At 41.2% G+C, this 25,708-nt stretch overlaps 1 protein-coding gene across 2 annotated transcripts in view; it reads right to left on the reverse strand.

Moving 5' to 3' along the window:
• ASXL3 (ASXL transcriptional regulator 3) overlaps positions 1 to 25,708 on the reverse strand; it is a 149,213-nt gene that overhangs the window by 57,644 nt on the left and 65,861 nt on the right. Inside the window, exons 1-2 of one of the 2 annotated variants that reach the window (XM_075353316.1) lie at positions 9,626 to 9,681; positions 9,256 to 9,373 (exon numbers count right to left, since the gene is read on the reverse strand). In XM_075353316.1, the coding sequence (XP_075209431.1) occupies positions 9,256 to 9,334 (79 nt within the window). In that variant the 5' untranslated portion in view covers positions 9,335 to 9,373; positions 9,626 to 9,681. Of the gene's footprint in view, positions 1 to 9,255; positions 9,374 to 9,625; positions 9,682 to 25,708 lie in introns of those variants that run through there. The other variant, XM_075353315.1, reaches the window with a different exon arrangement.

Raw genomic sequence — 25,708 nt, forward strand, 5'->3', positions numbered from 1 at the left:
ACTTTCAGGCAGAAAACTTAAAAAAAAGGATAGAATACATGCAATCATTTTACATTAGCTTTCATAGTAAGTACATCAACCTCATCCAGTCAGAGTAATTTATTAAAGGGAACTTGTGACCTGGTTCATGCTGTTCAAACCATTGGCAGCATGAATTACAGCCTGGCTGCACAACTGCGGCCAGGGATATGCTGTCTGAAGCATTTTGAGATAAATATACCTGGCTGCAATCGTAAAGCCTGGCTCTGATTCATGCGGCTGCTGTTTGGGCACAATGAATTAGGTGATAGATTCCCTTTAATGTATGTGATCAACTGACTACTGCACTAAATGGAGAAAAAATACATGTGGAGCTAAAAAAAAATAAGTAAAATTAGATAAAGATGTAAAAAAAAACCCCCTTTTTGATAATCAATATAACAAATAAATATTCAATACTGCTGCGTCTATAAAAGTAAACTAGTCACAAAAAGTTCAGGATATTTGGCTTTTGCGTGAAATTTCCGGATGATCCTAAATGCACTCTAACCTTTCCAGATGAACATAATGTGACCTTCTCTAAACCTTTGAATGCACATGTCCAACTCTTTAATGTTTCAGTAGTCTTTGCACAATGTGCTGTTCTCTATCAAAGAGCCTGATGGCAAAATTCACAACAGGTGTTTGATCCATGAATTTGCCCAATACATTTCTGGGTGCAATTAGAATTGGTAATTAAACAGTCCTCCTCATCATGCTGCTCACATTATGACCAAGATGACACCTAACAATTGATCAACAATACCTTGGCATTGGGAGGCTTCAAGCAGGATGTTCTCTTAGGGAAGTGGTCACTGAGCTTTGAGTGTCATAAGCAGGTTGCAACAGAGATGCAGAGAGATTGGAAGAGTCACAATAAAAGCATAGAAGTTGACATCCTTTGGCCACATCCCACACTGATGACTGCTTCAGTGTAAACAATGCCCTTTGGGACCGGATGATGAAGCCATACACCTCCAAGCACATTTAAGGGAGATGAGAGGCATCCAAGTGTGATGTCAGACCTTTTGAAACGGTTTACAATAGGTGGTCTGTGTGCTAGATTATATGCAAGGGTACCTGACTATACCACCAGGCACAGGCGTCATTGTCTTTCTGAAGGAGGGACCAGTGGGTCTCAGTGTTGTTCACTGAGGAAAGCAGATTCACGTGGAGCAAAAATGAGGATCGTCAATTAAGTTGGAGACATCAAGAAGAGCGCTATGCATCAGCCAATGTTATCCTCAGACAGGCCTTTGGTAGTAGTGTTACAGTGTGGGCAGGTATCTGTAGTCAATACAGAACTGCCCTACACTTTATGAATGGTATAGTGACAAGCAGGAACAACACAACCCTAATTTCAACTTCATGGATGACAATGATCCAGCTCATCGAGGTCACATGATTAGGGAACGGTTGCTAGAGACTGGGTACCTCAAATTAAGTGACCTGCACTTTCTCCAGACCTGAATCCCATAGAAAACCTGTTATCAGCTGAATTGCCATGTAGAGGATCGTAACTTTGTACCCCCGGAACCTCAATGACCTACGGGCTGCGCTTCAAAAATAGTGGGATGCCATGCCTGAACAAACAATAACTCCACTTGTGAACAGCAGGAGACATCATTGTCAAGGTGTAATTGAGGCTCAAGGCCACATGACAAGTTATTGAGACACTGACAGTCTTGGGGGTTATACCCACTATTGTTGTTTTTTGCTTCAATAAATAGTTTGAGATGAATAAATCACCATTGCTGCTTCTACTTAAAAGCGCTACTTTCATGATAAAATGTCACTGTAGGATTACCGTTTTACATAAATTTCACCCAAATACCAAATATCCCTAAATTTTTGTGAGTAGTGTCTGATCTATAACAACAAAATTATTTAAGGGGGGGACCCCAAAAAGCGAAGCACCAAAATCCATTTTTTTTAAACACACCTCCCAAAAATGCATTTAAAAGTGATCAAAATGTTGTAAGTAGCTCAAAATTGTGTAAAGAAAAACCAAAAACTACAGCTTCAAGGGAACCTGTCCGGTCCCTTATGTGTTCTAACCTAGTAGTAGTGTGAAGTGTGGCCTAGTAACCCCTTCCTACCCATCCCTGTGGTGTATTAGTGTGTAATGTGAATGTATAAAAATATGTTTTATTACTTATGGGCACCCTATGTAAATGAGCAGGGGCTCTAGCCTCATGGGCGTCACATCACCCTGTGGGCGTTTGCATGTTTTCCTTGGTATCTCGCCCCTGTGGGCGTGATACCATGGATTCACATGAGCGACGTCACCATTAGCTCCTGGAGATTCCACGCGTGCGCACTTACTATTCCCACAGCTTTGTTATCCAGGTGCTTGCTTCTCGTCTTCAGACGGGCACTGCGCATGCTCAGAAGCCTCTTGCGGTTCCGGTCATGCGCATCTGAAGACGAGAAGCAAGCACCGGCTGACAAACAAGGCTGCGGGAATAGTAAGCGTGCACGAGCAGGATGTCAAGCAGCGACGGTATGTCGCTCATGTAAATCCATGGTATCACGCCCACAGGGAAAACATGCAAAAGCCCACAGGGCGATGCGACACCCATGGGGCTAGAGCGCCTGCTCATTTACATAGGTCACATAAGTAATAAAACATATTTTAATACATGCACATTACACACTATGACAACATAGGGATGGGTAGGAAGGGGTTACTAGGCCACACATCACCCTGCTACTAGGTTAGAACACAAATTACCTCACAGGCTCCCTTTAAGACAAAGACGTAAAGACGTGGAGAATCATGTTGCCAGGTCATTCTTAGCACACAATGAGCACTATAAAGCCACGTGCACACAATGAGCACTATAAGGCCCTGTGCGCACACTGCGTTTTTACCTGCGGTTTTGCTGTAGAAATTTCTTGAGAAATGTTTGTAATCTTTCTGCAGACATTTCCCAGCAAAACCTATGGGAAAAAAAAAATAGCTGTGCGCACAGTGTTTTTTTCTCAAGAAAATTCTTTCTGTAGAATTTCTTGAGAAAATGTGCATGTCACTTCTTCTCCGCAGGCACCTGTGGTATTTCACTCCATTCACTGTAATGTAATCGCGAAATACCGAGGGTATACCGCAGGTAGCAAATGATGTGCGGTATACCCTCGGTATAGCCGCGGTTTACCTGCGGTAATGTTCATCACTGCCTGCATTTTGCAGGGAAGTGATGTCATTATGACAGGAAAAGGAAGCGGAGCAGAGAGTAAACACATAAACATCACACTCCCTGGACGCCGCATGGAAGCACTTCAGTGTGACCTCCGTTGGGTGCCTGTGCAGTCTGTGTCCCGCTCCAGCCCAGCGGCTGCCCGCACAGCAGTGTCAGCAGCTTCTCACACTGCAGTGCTGGCAGCGCTGCTGTCAGGAGGTTAGATGAGATCATTACATGCTGTGACGATCTCCTGCTCTCCTGACGTCAGCGCTGCCACTGCCTTCCATGCCCGTCTTGCGGGCGGCCCGAGACTGTCACTAGCGGTGACGTCATGGGCTCTCGCGATACTGCTGAGAACGCGGCAGGCATAGAAGACAGTGACAGCGCTGACGTCAGGAGAGCAGGAAATCGTCACAGCAGGTAATGATCTCATCTAACCTCCTGATGGCAAAGCCCGTCATCCCCTGCAGTGACCTGGGCTGACCTATTGATGTTAGCTCAAGTCACTGCACTACTCTCCCAGCCAATGGGGAACATTTTGTTCTTCATTGACTGGGACAATGACTATGGTATGGATCGTCGTGGGACCCCTTGTTGGATTATGCCGGATCTGGAATTGATTGTTCTTTTCAATAAATTGGTGAAAGAGGGAATGTTTTGGGGAGTGTTTTTTTCAAATAAAACTTTTTTTGTTGTCTATTTTTTTTTTTTTTACTGACTGGGTTTGTGATGTCAGGTATCTGATAGACGCTTGACATCACTAACCCCAGGGCCTGATGCCAGGTGACATTACACATCTAGCATCAACCCCATATATTACCCTGTTTGCCACCGCACCAGGGCAATGGGATGAGTTGGGGCAAAGCGCTAGGATTGGTACGTCTAATGGATGCGCCACTTCTGGGGCGGCTGTGGCCTGCTATTTTTAGGCTGGGGAGTGTCCAATAATGGTGGACCTCCCGAGTCTGAGAATACCAGACCACAGCTGTCTGCTTTACCTTGGCTGGTGATCCAATTTGGGGGGGACCCCACGTTTTTTGTTTTAAATTATTTATTTAAATGTAAAATAACAGCGTGGGGTGCCCTCTGTTTTGGATTACCAGCCAAGGTAAAGCTGCCAGCTGTGGTCTGCAGCCATCTGCTTTACCCTAGCTGGCTAAAAAAGATATGGAGGACCTCAAGTCGTCTTATTTATTTTTTGGCTAAATACAAGGCTAAGCACCCTTTAGTGCCACATGAAAGTCACTAAAGGGTGCCAGCTTAGAATATGCAGGGAGGTGGGACATTATATAGGTCTTTCTCATCTATTATCTATCTATTCATCTTTCCCTCTATCCATTATCTGTCTATCTATCTATTATCTATATTATTTATTGCAGTTACAGCATAAAAAAAAACGCAGGGACCAACCTGCGGAAAAATCGCGGCAAAACCGCATGCATTTTTCCAGCGGTTTTGGTGCGTTTTTTTTTACCACAGGTGCGGTAATCTTCAACTCCCAGAAGTTTCTCAAGAAATTCTCTTGAGAAAAATCACTTTTCTAGTGCACACTTAGCCTAAAGCCACTTCTTACCTCAGTATTTGTAAGCCAAAGGAGTGGATAAAAAAAACCCAGAAGTGGTGCCCGTGTTTCTATTATACTTTTTCAATGATTCTCCCACTCCTGGTTTTGGCTACAAATACTGAGGTAAAAATATGATCAAATACTTAATGTGTGCACGTGGTCTAATACTATGTTCACAAGTTGCGTTTTTGCAGCATTAATTAATGCAAATAAAAAGCTGCTTTTTTTTTTACAATAACAGCAAAGATTTTAGAAATCTCATGCATACAATTGCTATTCTTTTTCCTGACTGAATTGAAAAAATGGAGCATGTCGGTTCTTTAGCGTTTTCGAAGAGCTGTTTTTTTTTTTGTTTTGTTTTTTACCATAGACAGCAAAGAGAAAGTGCAAACATGCAACCATGCATTTTGGTGAATTAAACTAACTTTATTAAACGTGTATTGTAGACAAATGGCAACAAAAAAAGCAAAAAAAAAGCAGCAACATCTGTAAGCAGCTTCTTTACAGTAAAAAAAGCAATGTGTGAACATAGCCCTTGAATGAAACCCAAAAAAGAATGGTGGAATTTTTTCACTTCAACATTTAGAATGTTTTTTCCCCTAATTTTTCATTATAAAGGTAAAGTGAATAATGTCTTCAAAAACTCCGACTTGGCCCTCAAAACAAAAGCCCCGATATGATTATGTCAATGGAAAAAAGGTAAAGGTTCTTAAATTAGAAAAAAAAAATAAATATACAAAAAACAAAAATTGGTTGAGTCTTTAATTTTTCTTTTATAAATCAAAAGTGCATGTTAAAATAAGCAACTTTGAAAAATATCTTATCACACAAATCTGCTCCTTTTTCCTTCTGGACTGATCTTTCAGTTTCAATTCAGGAGTAAAATCTGTATTCAGTGAAGACAGATTATCCCATTACTGAGGTAGGAGACGACAGCTTGTGCTCAAAGTCCTACGGAGGGGAAGGAGGAAATAGCAGAAGACACAGACATTCTCCTAAAATGACAATTTCACTTTTTTTAACAGAAATATATACATATATATACACAGTATATACCGTATATAAAAAAGTGAAAGTGTAACTGCCGTTTCAAAAGAACTTACAGGAGAACGTCTATGTGTTCCGCTAGCTCCTCCCCCTTCTCCGTAGGATTTTATGTCTTCTCCTCCAGCCTCTTGTTTTTAGGACTTTATGGGGAGCAACTACCATCTCCAATCTCAGTAATGGGAAATGGTCTTCACTGAATACAGATTTTGGAGATTTTATTTAACCAAAAGGTGAAAGAAGGAGATATCTCTGAAAAAATATATTACAAAGTTGCTTATTTTTATGTTTACTTTTGTTTATGAAATAAATTTAAAAGGATGGTTACACTTTAAGAGTTTATGAATAAGTTACAAAAGGAAAAAGCCCCCTACTCTTGTGAGCAAATGTGAGGGACAGTAAGTAGTTTCAAATCATCTTATGCATTGTCATTTAGTTCTATCTCTGGTCAGGTTCTACTTCATCAACGGCCATCTTGTCTGCATTATGTGTAATGTCTGATATTGTTTATGCACTTTGGCTATGGATCCTCTTAACTGTAAAGTGCTAGCTGCAGAATATGTAGGTGCTACATAAAGAAAGCTTTTACAATACGAGGAAAATTACAATTACAGGACCATCATCTCATTTAAGGCTCTGTTCACATTTGCAATGAGATTCCATAACATTTACAGCCTCTTTTCAGTAACATGAATACAATAACAAAAACTTACAGAACCATCATAATTTAATGAGGTCTGTTTAGGCTTAGCTCAGGTCTGCCATGATGGAAAAGTTTCTGGCCTGAACCAGCTCGCCCCCCCCCCACCCCCAAAAAAAGGCCAAAGCAGAGGTGAACACAGCTTAACATGCCAGATTAAACTGAAAGTCAACCCTAAAAATAGGACAAACATTAATGGCGTTATACCACCAAAAATAAATAATACTATAGTCATTGGAAAAACAAGTGCAGACCCTTTGAATACCATGAATTTGCAGATCAGGAAGGACATAAAAACGTCTGTCCTTAGGTGGTCTTTAAATTAGGTAAATAAAACCTCACATGAACAACACATTACAACTTATTCCATGTAATTGTGTAACAAAAAGTAGGCCAGAATGTATAAAAATAAGTACATCCTTTTTGTTTTTATAAAAATTAAAAGGGTAAGTAGTGGCCCCATGCTACTAATTCAATGCCCTTCATTAGTTGTTAATCAGCAAGAGTGACTATCTCTATAAAAGCAGAAGTTTTGGCAGTTTGCTGCTCTGGAAAATTCGGGCATATGTTAACAAAATGCCAAGGAGGAAAGACAATAGCAATGACCTCAGAGAAGCAATTGTCGCTGCCCATCAATCTGGGAAAAGCCATTCTAAGGACCTTTCCAAACAATATAGAGTAAATCATTCTAATATTCACAAGTGGAAAACATTCAAGACATTTAATCATGGCATTATACAGAAAAGGATTACTTCACGTTATTATTATGACAATGAGATTCTGCTATTGATTTGTGGGGTGTACTTAATTTTTCACGTGCGTCTTGTGCATTCTGGCCTTGTTTAACTTAAATAGTGACAATGTGTTGCTGTTCTTCAGAGATTGTATTTACCGAATTTTAAGAGCTTGTAAAGGACACAATGTTTTTTGTCACGATACCTAAAATCATAGAATTCAAAGAGGGTCACTTAGTTTTTCACAAAGCTTTAAATGCAAGAGACATAAATGTATGATTGCTGGGAGCCCACAGTAGAACACCTGTATTTCATGAGAAAAGTGTACTGTGCCCCCAGTGAGGATGGAGCATTAGTGCACGTGTGGCATAGTCGCTATCTATCGGAGAGGCAGTCGCACATGCGCACTACAGCTCAGACAGGTAAAAGTAAAGGGAGGTGTCACATTTACCATAAGTGGGGACTCCAGCGGTTGGATCACCACCGACCACACATTTGTTACTTACATGGCAGATAAGGCTGCTTGCACACCTCCGGTTTTAGCAGAGCTGGCCAATCCGGCTCTAAAACCTATGCAACGGATACCGCATCCTTTGCATAAGTTTTTTACATGAGGCCCGTTCAGTTTTTGCCGCTTGCGGCAGGCTACCGAGCATGCGCAGTGGCAAAAACAGCATGCGGCGGCCGAATGCGGTTTTTGCCGCAGGACACCGCATGCGGCGTCCATAGGCATGCATTGTAAATCGCGCCGCATCAGCAGGATGCGGCGCGATGCAGTTTTTTTTGCTGGAAAAAAAAACGTGCCAGGCAACGTTCCATCCAGCCGCCGCATCGGGTAAATCTGCCGCATGTGGCAAAAACCGGACGGAACGCAAGGCCATGCGGCACAATACGGCACAAATGTAAGTCTATGCAAAAAAAACGCAACCGGCGGCAAAAAAAAACGGTTGCGTTTTTTCTGCAAAGCGCCGGATTGTGCCGCACAGGAAAAACCAAATGTGTGAAAGCAGCCTAAGTGATAAATGTTGTTTGTGGAATAACCCCTTTACAAGGTTTTTATATTAGACTATACACATACACAACCATGGATATATAGTAGATAAATACACAATTTTCCTATGCCTTTTGAGTCTCTTTGATTAAATATGTAAAATCTTTGATTTTTGTATTCATAAATGTTATGCTGATAATCTAAAAGTATTAATAAAGTAGTAATAAAGAAAAGGGCAAAGCTGTAATTTAAGAGAAGCTATCCACAGGTAAACAGCCACTAGGCAATATCAATCTGCTACAGGGACATCTCCAATTATCCCCGAGCTACAATACGATACTTCACCTTACTTACTGGGATATTATTTATCTAATACATTCTAACACTTAAGGGAAACAACAGAGGTAAAAAAAGAATTAAAAAACAAATATGTAAACATCAAAAATGAAGCACAAGTAGAAGAAACAGTATAAAAAAAAACTAAAAAAAAAAATAACAAAACTCACAATTTCATGGAAATATTGAACACACATACACATCAATATACCGGACATTTATGTTCTGCTTTCCTATCCGCCCTTATACAATTGTAAATGTGAGAATTAAAGCCTCGTTAGTAATCCACAGATAATGAATATACAGTAATACTTTTTATGACCGTTCTTCAAGGCAGAACCCACAACATAACAGTGTAACTGAGCTACATTTGCAGGCATTTAGCGCCAGCATGTGGTCCCATACATAATTTCTTAACCAGGCTGCGATCATCGCTTTTGCCTATCTTCCTGCAGCAGTCTGTTTTGTTATGCGTTGTGAATCCTAACACCCGCTTATGTATGTAAAGGGGTGTGCATGCATCGGTACAAATATCCGTCTCTGAATACAGAGAATATCGGCAAACTGTAGCAAGAGCAGCTAAGAAGCCTTCTTCATGCAGCTCTCCTGTCATCACACTGCCCTCCTTACACAAAGGCTTAGCGAGTGGATTTTCTCATAAAATGTGCAGCTTGTTTCATCTTTACCTGAAGGTGAATCCGACTGCTCATCAGACACCTTAAGAGGCGTCAGGACGACACGAGGGACAGTCTTGTTTACCATCATAGAGACCCCATTTCTTCTCTTCTGCTGCTGCCTCAAAGCCTAAACAAAGGAAAAGAACAGTGTCAGGTTTACCGGGAACATCAGCCAGCTCAACAGTGAAGCGAGCGCGGAGACGCCAGCACGTTAGATATATTCACAGGCTGTCGGCTTTCTAGGTGCCAACCCTTAGAAAAGATCAGCCCCCGATCAGACGAAATTAAAACTTGGGAGTTCAAACACAAATACCCTGCACCTAACAGCATTTATGTCACCGCTCATAACAACAAAGACATCTGGAGCCGATTGTACTACCTCCAATTCACCACTTCAGGCACATCACACCGTCATTTTCAAGTCAAAGAGAAAGCGATAAGTGTTTAGCAGGCTGAAAATGTCTGTACATCTCTCGCAGGTGCATCTGCCTCCCTATCCTGCTCAGTCAATCAAGTTAAACAGAGAGTGTCATCAGTATGTACAGCATGTAAGGACTACAGTATTGATGCACTCGCTCAGCCGTGTGGAGTGCTGCACAAAAATCACTGAACACGGCAGGAATCGTTTATTTCTGAGAAGAGAAGGAATCGCTCCGAGCCTAGGAATACTCGCTGCACTCGCAGCGCTTCTGTCTGCCTGACTTTGGGGATTAACCTTCAAGCTGCCAACAGGAGGTGGTTGGAAAATCTGGTAAAAAGAAAAAAAAATATACTGACAGATAAAGCTGCACAAAAGTGCTACGGGTGAATGAATGTTTAGCTGAGATCTTGTCATTAACCATAGCTGTCAGATTTCTAAACCTTTCCTCTTCTGTTTCTAAGGATGCATTTGTACAAGATTCACTAAAATAAATGTATGTATGCATATGTATTTATGTATATATGTGTGTGAGTGTATGTATATGTGTATTTATGTACATGTGTGTTTGTATGTATGTGTGTATGTATGCATATATGTATGTATGTGTGTGATGCATATATGTATTTATGTATGTGTGTTTATATGTAAGCATGCATGCATATGTGTATGCGTGTGTATATTAATGTATTTATGTATGTGCATATGTATTTAAGTATATGCATGCGTGTGTATATGTATATATTTATAATATACAGTATGTGTGTTTGTAGGTATGTATGTGTGTATGTATGCATATATGTGTGTGATTCATGTATGTATATGTATTTATGTATGTGTTTATATGTATGCATGCATATGTATATGTGTGTGTGTATATTAAAGTATGTATTTATGTATATGTGTATGTATGTGTATATGTATTTATGTATATGCATGCATGTGTATATGGGTATATTTATAATATACAGTGTGTGTGTTTGTAGGTATGTATGTATGTATGTGTGTATGTATGTGTGATGCGTGTTGAAATTTTTTTTGTAGCCCCCACTCCAAAAAAAACAAACAAAAAAAAAATCTTGAAAGTGCACAGATGACATGAAAGGAAAATCCCAGATTTATAAGAAATGTTTGGATTGCTCAAGAGTCCACTCGAGTGGATAATGTCAGAAAACTGTCTACAGATAACGGCAGATTTTCCGCATAGTTACGCACATTAACTCCGCTACTCATGGTTTTCAGAACTAACCAACTGTTGCCAATATTATCCATGGTTACAAGCCAAATTATTCATGCACTACAATGGCAGCATTTTGGGAAATGCACATTCACTGTGCCGTCATCTCTAATTCAATTTGGGCAAGGTGTATGGGCCAATAACAGAGCCCTGGGGGATTAGCTGAGAAAACAAAAATCATCTCAATGAAAGCAAAAGAATGGGAGCAATGAAAGGAAAACGCAAACAAATGTTCAGCAAGAAGACAGAACATCTCAAATCTATTTATACCCCTCTCCATACATAGAGCAGCTTATCCATTTTGTTACATGGCTATAGAGGACGTGAAAGCCTGAGGCGGTGTTTTATCAGACTCATACATATAGATAATGGAGGACAGGATTCTTCGCCGAGTTACTCCATGATAATTATAGGGGAAGTACTTCTATATAATTCTACTGCTGCTCTTCATTTCATGTCCAACCATCACACCGCTGTGTAAGAAATATTCAAGTATGAACAGGATGAGACGCTAATCCATTCATCATGGTATTTAAGATGGGATCCTGCAGCCTCACTTCACCAATGACAGAGCAATAGGTAGAAAACTACAGTCGGAAGTAAAAAAAATAGAGAGCTCGGGGAAAAAAGCAAAATGAAAAAACCCAATCGTGAAGCCTATAGATAGATAATTAGATAGATATATTGGACCTAAATAAGTAAATCATGGGGGCACATGGAACAGGCAATTCTCTACAAAAGGCTTTGGAAGTGTGAAACCAGAGATGATCTGTGATGTCAAGTACTAAAATAACATGTGGTCATTTGTCAAATTAAAGATAAAATATATATGTTTTCATTCCTTTATAAATAATTTCATTTTAGCAAAGGGGTTGTCATATATATATACACACACACACAGATACATATTATGTACATACATGTATATACAGTGCCTTGCAAAAGTATTCGTCAAAAAGTAAGAGACCACTGCACATTTTTATAAAAATCATCTTCTCTCCATGTCTGACAGCCATTCTATTCCAGTGTCAGTTGAATTCCAACCAGAGTACAGACCGGCAGAGGGCAAAAGCAACTCTCCACTGATCGGGATGACCGTCATCTTATTTGAATGTCACCCAGCAACCACATGATGATATCAAGTGACCTACAAAAGGAATGGCAAATGGCAGCTGGGGTGATGTGAACAGCAAGAACAGGTCGTAAGGCTCCTAGAGGCAGGGCTCAAGTAATGTAAAGCTAGAAAAAAAAAAGTCTTTCATCAATGAGAAGCAAAGGAGAGCCAGGCTGAAGTTTGCAAAAGACCAAAAGGACTGGACCATAGAGGATTGGAGTAAGGTAATCTTCTCTGATAAGTCTAATTATCAGCTTTGCCCAACACCTGGTTGTCTAATAGTTAGACGGACACCTGGAGAGGCATACAAGCCACAGTGTCTTGCACCCACTGTGAAATTTAGTGGAGGATCATTGATGATCTAGGGATGCTTCTGCAAGGCTGGAATTGTGCAGGTTAAACTTTGCGAAGGATGTATGAATCAAGCCGCATACAAGGTTATCCTGGGAAAACAGTTGCTTCCTTCTGCTCAGGCAATGTTCCCCAACTCTGAGGACTGGTTTTTCCAGCTGGACAATGTGCCATGCCACAAAGCTAGGTCAATCAATGTGTGGATGAAGGACCCCCACATCAAAACCCTGTCATGGCCAGCCCAATTTCCAGACCTGAACCCCATTGAAAACCTCTGGAATGTAATCAAGAGGAAGATGGATAGTCACAAGCCATCAAACAAAGAAGAACTCCTTACATTTTTGCACAAGGAGTGGCATAAGGTCACCCAATAGCAGTGTGAAAGACTGCCTGCCAAGAAGCATTAAAGCTGTGATTAAAAATCATGGTTATTCCACAAAATATTGATTTCTGAACTCTTTAGTATTGTTGTTTCTAAATGAACATGAACTTGTTTTCTTTGCATTATTTGAGGTCTGAAAACAATGCATTTTTAGCTATTTTGACTATTTCTAATTTTCAGAAAATAAATACAAAATTTATTGCTTTTGAAATTCGGAGACATGTCAGTAGTTTACAGAATAAAAGAACAATTTACATTTTACTCAAAAATATACCTATAAAGAGAAAAATCAGAAAAACTGAAAATTTTGCAGTGGTCTCTTAATATTTGCCAGAGCTATATGTGTAATATATATATTATATATAAACACATATACCGTACATACACACAAAACAAATAAACACATTTAGTTACATATATACATACACACACGCATGTACGCATGCTTATGCATTTACATAAACTCAACATTGAAACTGGAACACCAAAATTTAGGAAGTCGTAGAATCGTGGAAATTACAGGACTGACAAACATGTTAACACACAAAAAGGAAAAAAATGGAAACCAAATTTTGAGTATGAGTGCCATAGTGAGAAACCGGCCAATTACCTCTAGCGGCTCTGGAAAAAGTTGGCCTAAGAAGGTGTTGGACAAGTCTCACCTCCAGCTACAGTCACTGGCAGGATCATCCAACTATACTTTCTCTGAAACGCCACAATACTTCAGAGAGAAATAAAAAAAAAATACACCTGGCTGCAATCGTTCAACCAGGGTCTGATTTATTCTGACCGGTGTTTGGGCAACATGAATAAAAGGACAGGTTCCATTTAAAGCCAGCAAAGCTCTTAATTACAAGTTTATCCAGCATCATTTCACAGAGTTTCCTTACAGTAACAGTATTATAGGGCATTTTTATATTTTTAAATTTTATTTCACAGTATGCAATCACAGCAATCTATAAAAGAACACCAGAATATGGGAGTTATAATGACTTCAGTTGTACTTTTGTATAATGAATACTGTATATTCTTAACAGCTTGAATTCTAAGTATAGATATATCTTTGAGTCATACAGAGCAAGATATGCAAATATAGTCAGTGTAGATAAAGGGGAGACTGTCTATGAAAAGATATTACCATTCTGGATGGCTAAAAAATAAGAAAAACAGATTGCGTGTGTAGACGACATGGCTCAAATATCTCAATTCAGTTCAATTCATGATCAATGCACATATTGTGTAAGTAATATATCACAGCCAGGAAAGACAAAACCTTGATTGAAATGGGTCTCTATACAGAATGTTGGGCCAGAACACAGTAACCAATCTATATACAGTGCCTACAAGTAGTATTCAACCCCCTGCAGATTTAGCAGGTTTGATAAGATGCAAATAAGTTAGAGCCTGCAAACTTCAAACAAGAGCAGGATTTATTAACAGATGCATAAATCTTACAAACCAACAAGTTATGTTGCTCAGTTAAATTTTAATACATTTTCAACATAAAAGTGTGGGTCAATTATTATTCAACCCCTAGGTTTAATATTTTGTGGAATAACCCTTGTTTGCAATTACAGCTAATAATCGTCTTTTATAAGACCTGATCAGGCCGGCACAGGTCTCTGGAGTTATCTTGGCCCACTCCTCCATGCAGATCTTCTCCAAGTTATCTAGGTTCTTTGGGTGTCTCATGTGGACTTTAATCTTGAGCTCTTTCCACAAGTTTTCAATTGGGTTAAGGTCAGGAGACTGACTAGGCCACTGCAACACCTTGATTTTTTTCCCTCTTGAACCAGGCCTTGGTTTTCTTGGCTGTGTGCTTTGGGTCGTTGTCTTGTTGGAAGATGAAATGACGACCCATCTTAAGATCCTTGATGGAGGAGCGGAGGTTCTTGGCCAAAATCTCCAGGTAGGCCGTGCTATCCATCTTCCCATGGATGCGGACCAGATGTCCAGGCCCCTTGGCTGAGAAACAGCCCCACAGCATGATGCTGCCACCACCATGCTTGACTGTAGGGATGGTATTCTTGGGGTCGTATGCAGTGCCATCCAGTCTCCAAACGTCACATGTGTGGTTGGCACCAAAGATCTCGATCTTGGTCTCATCAGACCAGAGAACCTTGAACCAGTCTGTCTCAGAGTCCTCCAAGTGATCATGAGCAAACTGTAGACGAGCCTTGACATGACGCTTTGAAAGTAAAGGTACCTTACGGGCTCGTCTGGAACGGAGACCATTGTGGTGGAGTACGTTACTTATGGTATTGACTGAAACCAATATCCCAACTGCCATGAGATCTTCCCGGAGCTCCTTCTTTGTTGTCCTTGAGTTAGCCTTGACTCTTCGGACAAGCCTGGCCTCGGCACGGGTGAAACTTTCAAAGGCTGTCCAGGCCGTGGAAGGCTAACAGTAGTTCCATAAGCCTTCCACTTCCGGATGATGCTCCCAACAGTGGAGACAGGTAGGCCCAACTCCTTGGAAAGGGTTTTGTACCCCTTGCCAGCCTTGTGACCCTCCACGATCTTGTCTCTGATGGCCTTGGAATGCTCCTTTTGTCTTTCCCATGTTGACCAAGTATGAGTGCTGTTCACAAGTTTGGGGAGGGTTTTAATTAGTCAGAAAAGGCTGGAAAAAGAGATAATTAATCCAAACATGTGAAGCTCATTGTTCTTTGTGCCTGAAATACTTCTTAATACTTTAGGGGAACCAAACAGAATTCTGGTGGTTTGAGGGGTTGAATAATAAATGACCCTCTGAATAAACTTTTCACAATTTAAAAAAAAAAAAAAAAAAAATAAAGAAATAACATTCTTTTTTGCTGCAGTGCATTTCACACTTCCAGGCTGATCTACAGTCCAAATGTCACAATGCCAAGTTAATTCCGAATGTGTAAACCTGCTAAATCTGCAGGGGGTTGAATACTACTTGTAGGCACTGTACAGTATAACTAGTATAACTAGAGCAAGGTGGTATGTAATAAGGCACTAATTAACCTGATTGAACAAGCAAGGCAGCTAAAACAAATTGGAGTTTTTATTGAATACCAAGATAAACAACATACATTAAAGATGTGGTTCACTAGTTAGTATTAATAGCCACATTGATATTATGTTGAGAAACAAGGTTTCTCTCAATTACCTTGTGTTGGCAATAGTGCCTGTGAGCGGCACTATTGACGTCTGCTCATCCCCTTCACGTGACCCCCTGGGCTCCGTGACCGATGATGTCTTATTATGTCATGTCAACTTCCTGTTGACCTGACATCATCGCTGCCGGCCCCAGTCTTCATGAGTCATTGGGCTGTGGGTGGCGTTTCACCACTTGTCACAGCCCAGCATCGCTCCTGCTTGCGCGCTCTGCTGTGAAGGAGAGAAGAGGGAGATGATGGGCTGTGACGCTAGGTTGTGCCGAGTGGTGAAACACCGCTCAAAGCCCAGTCGCTCAGGGAGACTGGGGCTGGCCGCGGTGATGTCAGGTCAACTGGAAGTTGACCCGACATCACTGGACATTAGAGGTCACGAAGCTCAGGGGGTCACGCGAAAGGGGTGAGCGGACAACAATAGCGCCGCTCACAGGCACTATTGCGAACACAAGGTATTTGAGAGAAACCTTGTTTCTCAACATAATATCGATGTGCCTATGAATACTAATTAGTGAACCACCTCTTTAAAAATCAAAAAGCACACGGCAAATTCATACAATTTGCAAATAAATTTGCACAAATTGCCAAAAATGGTCACTGATAATTACACAATGTAGGAAACTACTTCATCCTCAAGAGGCTCACATGACCTTAGGCGAACATCCCAATAATGCCTTGCAGCAATCACATCACATAATACAGTATTATCACATAGGAACTCCATAGGATTCAGTATCGTATCGTTGGACATTAGCATATGAATAGTACCTGAACTCGGGATTGCACGAAAAGTCTGTGTTTGAGCTCGAGCACCCGAAACCAGATGTCCGGTATGAACCCCAAACTTTGAAGCTTGGACTTGCTCGCCTCTAGTGGAAATCTCCGACACTACTAATTGCTCGGTTTGCGGTTAAAAGCTTGGAGGAGGTTGAATACAGTCGTAGGAAGACCTCAGAGTGTTATACACATATTTTAGGGCCATTGGAGTATCTGAGATTCACAGTGAATTTGTTCAAAACAAATCACATATTTTCACAGCTGAAGAGTTCGAATTTTAGAAGATTTAATAATTTCCTGTCGGCACTAAATATATTTAAATTGCAAATCCCTTTCTTCTATAGAAACAAAGAATATAGGTACATATAAATAAGTAGGATAGTATGAACCAAAAATATATAGTCAACATATCTATTAGAAATAAGTCACATACAAGTATTGAATAATACCAGTATAAATCAGAAGACAAGACAATAAAACATTCTATGCAAATAGAAAAATCATAGGACCAAATAGACGTGTGACCTGTAGTGCTACTAACTATAATAAAGCCTGGGAGAAAGGTACAATTCCAGGATTTTATTGTTATAGTTTGCATTATGATCTTATTTTATGACATCCACTGGTAATTCTTGAATGCCTACATATGACTTAATTCTAACTAATTAAACACTTTTCACAGGTTATGTAACGAGTGTCTCTGAATGGACAGGTGCTTGCTCAGGCATCAAAATCTAAAGGCCCCTTTACACACTGCAACATCGCAAACGACATCGCTGTAACGTCACCGGTTTTGTGACGTAATAACGACCTCCCCAGCGACATTGCAGTGTATGAAACACATCAGCGACCTGGCCCCTGCTGTGAGGTCGCTGATCACTACACATCTTTTAGGACCATTCTTTGGTCCTTTGTTTCCCGCTGTGCAGCATGATCGCTAGAAAGTCTCAGTGTGTAAAAGAGCCTTTACAGCGACTTCGTTAGCGACTTCCCTTTCAAAAAGCTGCTTAAGGCTATGTCCGCACGTTGCTTTTTACCTGCTTTTTTGCTGCTTTTTAAACTGCAGCGTTTAATGCCAAAATGGTTGTGTTCTGCTTTTCAAGCAAAGTCTATGGGAATTTGGGTTTCTTGTCCGCACTATGCAGTTCAAACTGCAGCCTTTTTGTTGCAGAACTTTGGTCAAAAACTCAGCTTTGCAGTGCAAAACCCAAATGGCAAAAACAACTGACATGTCAGTTGTTTTTGCCATTTGGGTTTTGCACTGCAAAGCTGAGTTTTTGACCAAAGTTCTGCAACAAAAAGGCTGCAGTTTGAACTGCATAGTGCGGACAAGAAACCCAAATTCCCATAGACTTTGCTTGAAAAGCAGAACACAACCATTTTGGCATTAAACGCTGCAGTTTAAAAAGCAGCAAAAAAGCAGGTAAAAAGCAGGTAAAAAGCAACGTGCGGACATAGCCTTACAACGTCCCCAATGACTAGCGAGGTCGTTCTGCAGGTCCGTATGGCTGTTGCGTCATTTTCCAGGTTTGCCTGTTTGACAGCTCACTAGAGACTCACCAGAGACTTTGTAGCGATCCCGGCCAGGTTGGGATCGCTGGTGGGATCGCTAGAAAGTCACAGTGTGTAAAGGGGCCTTAAGGGATTAACGAGATTTGTTATCTCCATCAGTCCAATAGATTTTGAATGGAGTGAGAACAAAAGATTTTTGTTCTGATAAATGGCAGTGGTCTCAGCAGTCAGACCATCATAAAACAAGCAGTCATCACATATCACATAAGTGATTATTTGTTAGAACCAGAATACCCCTCTAACTTTATAGTTATAAAATAAAGTAGAAGATATGATGCACGTTAACAAATAAAACTTGAGCTATAAAAAAAACCCTATAAAAAATCTGAAATAAATGGCATGAGGCGGAAAGTTCGAGACTGAGAGTAAAGCGGGCTTTACACGCTGCGACATCGCTAATGCGGAGTCGTTGGGGTCACGGAATTTGTGACGCACATCCGGCCGCATTAGCGATGCCGTTGCGTGTGACACCGATAAGCGATTTTGCATCGTTGCAAAAACGTGCAAAATTGCTAATCGGCGACATGGGGGTCCATTCTTAAAAATCGTTACTGCAGCAGTAACGAAGTTGTTCCTCATTCCTGCGGCAGCACACATCGCTGCGTGTGACGCCGCAGGAACGAGGAAGCTCCCCTTACCTGCCTCCCGGCCGCTATGAGGAAGGAAGGAGGTGGGCGGGATGTTACGTCCCGCTCAGCTCCGCCCCTCCGCTGCTATTGGGCGGCGGTTCAGTGACGCTTCAGTGACGTCGCTGTGACGCCGCACGGACCACCCCCTTAGAAAGGAGGCGGTTCGCCCGTCACAGCGACGTCGCCGGACAGGTAAGTATGTGTGACGGCTGTTGTGCGGCACGGGCAGCGATTTGCCAGTGTCGCGCAACAGATGGGGGCGGGTACCCACACTAGCGATATCGGGACCGATATCGCAGTGTGTAAAGTAGCCTTTAGGTCTTGACTGTCCTCTATGTGAACTTTTCAAAGGTGTTTGATATAGCATCACATAAAAAGTTGGTACACAAAATGAGAGTAATGGGACTAGGTGAAAATATGTGTAAATGGGTTAACAATTGGCTCACTGATGGGAAACAAAGGGTGGTAATTAATGGAACACACGTTGATTGGGTCATAGCTAACAGTGGAGTAGAAGTAAGAAAGGGTCAGTATTGGGCCCTCTTCTTATTAATATATTAGTAACCTATAGCAGGCATACATTAAAAATGTTTGCAGATAATACTAAACTCTACAAGATCAACACAAAGGAGAATAGTTTAAAATTAGAGAGGGATATATAGATGCTGGAGGCTTGGGGTAAGTTTCAACAATGAGATTATTGTGAGTTTCTACTGATTTGCATTTTCATTGAGTAGCATTTTACAGTTTTAGCAAAGTAAATGAGATTTATAGCACTCTCATGCCCATTGTGCTTTTTTTTTTTTTACACTGCATAAACTGACCTACGGTGCATTATTTAAGTCCGCAACTTACCATTTTCTCTTGTGTGATAATTTTTATGTGTAGATCAAAAATGTGGTGAAGGCACATTGAAGAAAAAAAAAATGTACTCAAAAATGTAATAAACCCTACATATTCCTAAGCTCTGCATACTTGCTAGAGCTGCAGCGGAGAAAACATTGATTTTGTTAAACTGACAGCAAACAGCTCAGTAATTGACACATCGCTGGAATCAGGATCTCTGCAGCTCTCAGATGGGGGACTAAAAAAAGTGTCACAGATTCCCTTTAAAAACTATGAAAACAAGAATTTTGGACCAGTTCAAAAACAAAAAGCAGCAAAACAGCCAACAATGTTACAAGTGATAAAAAAAATGGAGGTTTAATTTACTCCGAGACTAGATAGAAGAGGAGCCAGACTGCGCACATGTAAATATGAAATAAATGGTAAAGAAATAATGGAAACCGCACACTATAAAAGATAAATGGTTCCCCTGCTCGCATACATACATCAGGTGCAGGATGTGAATTGATTTAATAGGAATCAGAAATGGGAAAAAATTGACTAGATTCATAGCAAGTGTAAACATTGAATAATTCACTGGTACGACATGTACTGTACTCATTAGTAAAAGATAGACAGGGTTAATGAGGCAGAGGAAAAAAGCTTTGTGAGCCAAGTGCCATCCATGTGCAGTGGGAGGGCCATTTATGAAAAAGGCTTTTTTCCTAGATGTATAAATTACTAAAAACATAATTTCAGATTTTTTTTTTTTTTTTTTTGCAGCATTAACCTCTCATTTTGTTGCTACATTTTCCGACGAAAATGTCAATTTAATGTCCTAAATAACTTAGCATGTAAGATAACCTTTGAAATTTCACACAATACTGATCAAAGTCAAAAAGCCACAGCAAAGCAACAGGAACTCAATCACTCTGCCATAGGAATAAAGGATCAAACTAGCTTGGGAAATTCGTCTATGCTAAATAAATAATAGTTACACAGTGCTACATCCTTTGATATTAAATCAATGCAAAAAAAAAGAAAGAAAACGTACCACTGATAGTTTGCCTTCATTTTATAGCCTCATGTAATAAAGCTACTGATTCACTCATAATTCAGTTATTATTTGTATCACCACTGCTTCATTTTATGGCACATTTATATAAACTCTAAACCAATTATACTCCGAGCCGGATGGAAAATTACAGTGGAATCTTTATTCGAGAATTTATCACTAGCCATCAAAGCAGGAGTCTGTTAGCAGCAAAAGTCCATTTGGAAGCCAAGTGATTAAATGTTATTCTTAAGAGCAAAAACAGAGTACAGAGGGATACAATTTAGGTAAGTCGTAATAATGACTAGTGATCAATGACTGACAGCTTGTAACAGGGTTCAGGGAAAGATACAAAAAGGATTAAAAAAAAATACCAATTACGAAGTCATATGAAATGACGGCTATTTGTTATATTTCATGATCTCTCATCAGAAACGTAACCGGTGGGTAAAACTGGAAGACATAGCAGCGTAAATAGAGTCTTATCCGTGTGAGACAATAACGGTGAGACACAGAAAATGCTCACCTTGCTGGGTTGTGTCGGTCACAACCGCCTGTATTTGTATACATATCACGGCTGCAGCGGCCCCACGTAGAAGTATATTGTGAAGAGATGGTGAAAGGGTTAATTCCGCGCTGTCGTGATAAGAAAAAAGTAAATCCAATAGTAATTGGATGGCGATATTGTGTAACGCGTTTCGGAGATTCCATCTCCATCAGGTAAAATCACATGACATGAAGGATGAAAGATGGAATCTCCGAAACGCGTTAGCTAGTTTCACACTTGCGTTGTGCAGCATCCGTCGCATTGCGTTGTGTGACGGATGTAACGGATGTGTTGCATATAGTGGCAAAACTGATGCGACGGATACTGCAAAACAATGTAATCCGTTGTAGCTTTTTTTCAGCAATTTACTCAACTGAGCATGCGCAGTTGTGTAAAATCGGATCAGTCACAGGAATCCGTTAAATGATGGATTCCGTCGGATTCTGCCACCTTAGCCTTCCATTATAAAAATGACGGACGCCGACGGAATCCAGCACATTGCGTTTTTATCATGCTCTGGGAAGCACAGAAAAGCGCTACATGCTGCGTTCTTTCCGCCCGGCGGATGCTACGCAGGACCATCAGTCGCAATGCGTCGTCCATACAAGTCTATGGGAAGCAGCGGAATCCGTTAACGGCGGATTGCGACTGAAGGAAAAAAACGTGTGAATCTAGCCTTACACAACAAAATCTCCATCGAGGTACGATTGGATTTCCTTTTCATGACAGCGCGGCATTAAAGGGAACCTGTCATCAGAAATTTCGCCCAAAAGCTAAAAGATTCCCCCTCTGCAGCTCCTGGGCTGCATTCTAGGAAGATCCCTGTTATTATTGTGCCCCATGTGAGACCAAAATAAAGCCTTTATAAAGTTCTACCTTTTTGTATGCAGCTTCTGTAAATTCGTCCCGGGGGCGGGCTCTCTGCCGTCCGTTATTCTGCCTCCTGGTCCTGTATGCCGCCCCCATCGCTCCTTTCCATATCTGATGCACCGCCCACTGCTCCAGCCATCCCCGCGCATGCCCAGTGCCAGTCTCACAGGACTGAGCAGTTTGACCGCTGGTGACATGTGCGCAGGCAAGTGATTATGGACGGGACTGTGACTGTTATCAGCAAGTACCCGGCCATAATCTCTTGAGCGCGCAAACCTCACCAGCGTCACACTGTGCTCAGGATTTATGCTAGACTGTATGGGCTGCTTCCAGGAATGACGTCCCTTTGTCATGTGATAGGGGCGTGTTCAAAATACTATCACATGACAAAGGGACGTCATCCCTGAAAGCAGCCCATACAGTCTAGCACTACCCTGAGCACAGTGTGTCTGACCGCTGGAGAGGTTTGCGCGCTCAAGAGATTATGGCCGGGTACTTGCTGATAACAGTCACAGTCCCGTCCATAATCACTTGTCTGCGCACACGTCACCAGCGGTCAAACTGCTCAGTCCTGTGAGACTGGCACTGGGCATGCGCGGGGATGGCTGGAGCAGTGGGCGGTGCATCAGATATGGAAAGGAGCGATGGGGGCGGCATACAGGACCAGGGGGCAGAATAACGGACGGCAGAGAGCCCGCCCCCGGGACGAATTTACAGAAGCTGCATACAAAAAGGTAGAACTTTATAAAGGCTTTATTTTGGTCTCACATGGGGCACAATAATAACAGGGATCTTCCTAGAATGCAGCCCAGGAGCTGCAGAGGGGGAATCTTTTAGCTTTTGGGCGAAATTTCTGATGACAGGTTCCCTTTAACCCTTTCATCGTCTTTATCCACTACTGATCTCTCATTACAAACTTAACCCCTTCAGCCATGGCTATTTTTCCATTTTTGCGCTTACGTTTTTTCCTCCCCTTCTTCCAAGAGCCATAGCTTTTTTTATTCTTACGCCAAAGCTGTATGAAGGCTTGTTTTTTTGTGGAAGGAGTTGTACTTTTGAAAGACACCATTCATTTTGCCTATAGTGCACTGAAAACCAGGAGAAAAATTCCAAGTGCGGTAAAATTGAAAAAAAAAAAGAAGAAGATCTGGCACCTCAGTGGCTCAGGTAATGGGTCCCACAATCTATTAAAATGTAATTACACTCTAAGCCAAGTAGCGCTCTTTTTCATCCAATCCTCGCCGCATGCTCAAACAGCAGTATACAATCACAAATGGGATACTGCCATGTTCAAGAAAAATTGCATAACAAATTATGTAATCTATTTTCTCCTCTATTACCCCTTGTATAAGTTATACATTCGGTAGTAAATGAAGGAAATAGAAGACCGCGATCGGAGCTGCCCAGGAATCCAGCAATTTAATTTTTTTTTTTACATTTATTAAAAGATTACACTTCATAGGCTCAAGTGGCCATGTGCATATGGATCAATTATGGATTTAGTACATTTGGTTCTAAAACAGTGTTTTAGTGGGAATTTTTTTTTTTGTTTTCACATCTAAATGTTATAAAGTTTTATCCATCACCTGTAAAAAAGTTTAGACACCAAAATGCGTTGGTTGCTAGGGGGTGCCTTTTTTATTACATTTTTGTCTTTGTCTGACCGTGGCTTTATATTTGAATTCATTAAAAGCTTTTTTTTACGTTAACGCTACGAGTTTCTGTCATATTACCGGATTCCTTCCTTCTCTTGCAATTGGACTTTCGGACCAAATTGGGTCTGAAAGGTGCTGAACGGTGAGCAAACCTACAAGGGTGAACGGTGAGATGACTTCTTTCACAATTTTACCTTAAAATGTTCAGTACACCCCTAGATGAATTCCTTTGAGGGACCTAGTTCCCAAAATGGATTCTGCAAATGCGACATGGCATTCACAATATATTCCAGACAAATGTACGCACCAAAATAGCGCACTTTCTTTTCAAAGTCCTGCCATGTGCCCAAACCGCAGTTTTTGACCACATATGGGGTATTATCACATCTGAGAGAAATTGGGTAACAAATTATGGGGCCGTGTCTCTTATTATTTATAGTAAAATTACAAATTTGGGGCTAAAACATCATTTTAGTGGGAAATAAAAATATTTCTGTTTTCATATCCAGATTTTAAAAAGATCTATGAAGCACCTACGGGTTCAACATGCCAAACAAACCCATAGATGAATTTCTTGATGTGTCTAGTTTTCAAAATGGGGTCACTTGTGGGGGGTTTCTGTGGTTTTGGTATTTCAGGGGCCCTGTAAAAGAGACATGGTATCTGCAATCTATTTCAGCAAAATTTCCATTCCAAACATTCCAAGCTCTCTTGTGTGTCCAAACAGAACGTTTTACTATGTATGGGGTATCACACCACCCTACCCTGTTGTAGGGCCCAATTTTTTTCAAGTTACCTCTTGCAAAAGTGAAACATATTGGGCTAAAGCAACATTTTTGGGGAAAAAAAAATTAAAATTGTTAATATACCAACCTAATGTTAGCAAATTCTGTGAAGTACTTGTGGGTTAAAAATGCTTACTAGTCCTCTGGATAAAATCTTTGACTGACTGGTCTAGTTTCCAAAATAGGGTCCAAGGATGTGAACGGGTTAAAATGATATAATTTTGGGGAGTTTCCAATATATAAGCCCCTCAAAGTACATTTAAATCTGAATAGATGCCGAAAGAAACAGCTTTTGTAAATTTCTTGAAAAAAAATAAATATTGCTACTAAACTTTAAAGGGAACCTGTCATCAGAAATGTAGCTATAAAGCTAAAAGTTTCCCCCTCTGCAGCTCCTGGGCTGCATTCTAGGAAGCTTCCTATGGTTCTTGTGGCCCCTTTTATACCAAAATAAACACTTTATAAACTTGTACCTTTTCTTATGCAAATTTCGTAAACCTTCCATGGGGGCGGGCTGCCTGGGGTCCGTTGCTGTCCTCCTGCTGATTTACGCCGCCCCCGAACGCTGAATTTCAAAGCTCAGGACGCCGCCCCTGGGTGCCCGTGGTCCCGCGCATGCGCTGTTCCACTGTATCGGTGCCGTGCACTGTGTGCACGTGTGACCGCTGGTGACGCTTTGCGCGGGCACGAGGTTATGGGCGGCGCTGAGTGTCATGCTCTCCTGCTCCGTCCGCTCCTCCCATCTATTTCCTGCTGCTGAGCAGGATGGGAAGGAGGTGCCCGCGCAAAGCGTCACCAGCGGTCACACGTGCATACAGTGCACAGCACCGCTACAGTGGAACAGCGCATGCGCGGGACCACGGGCACCCAGGGGCGGCGTCCTGAGCTTTGAAATTCAGCGTTCGGGGGCGGCGTAAATCGGCAGGAGGACAACAACGGACCCCAGGCAGACCACCCCCATGGAAGATTTACGAAATTTGCATAAGAAAAGGTACAAGTTTATAAAGTGTTTATTTTGGTATAAAAGGGGCCACAAGAACTATAGGAAGCTTCCTAGAATGCAGCCCAGGAGCTGCAGAGGGGGGAACTTTTAGCTTTATAGCTAA

The sequence above is a fragment of the Anomaloglossus baeobatrachus genome, chromosome 6 (genome assembly GCF_048569485.1).
Source record: "Anomaloglossus baeobatrachus isolate aAnoBae1 chromosome 6, aAnoBae1.hap1, whole genome shotgun sequence".
Taxonomy (NCBI): Eukaryota; Metazoa; Chordata; class Amphibia; order Anura; family Aromobatidae; genus Anomaloglossus; species Anomaloglossus baeobatrachus.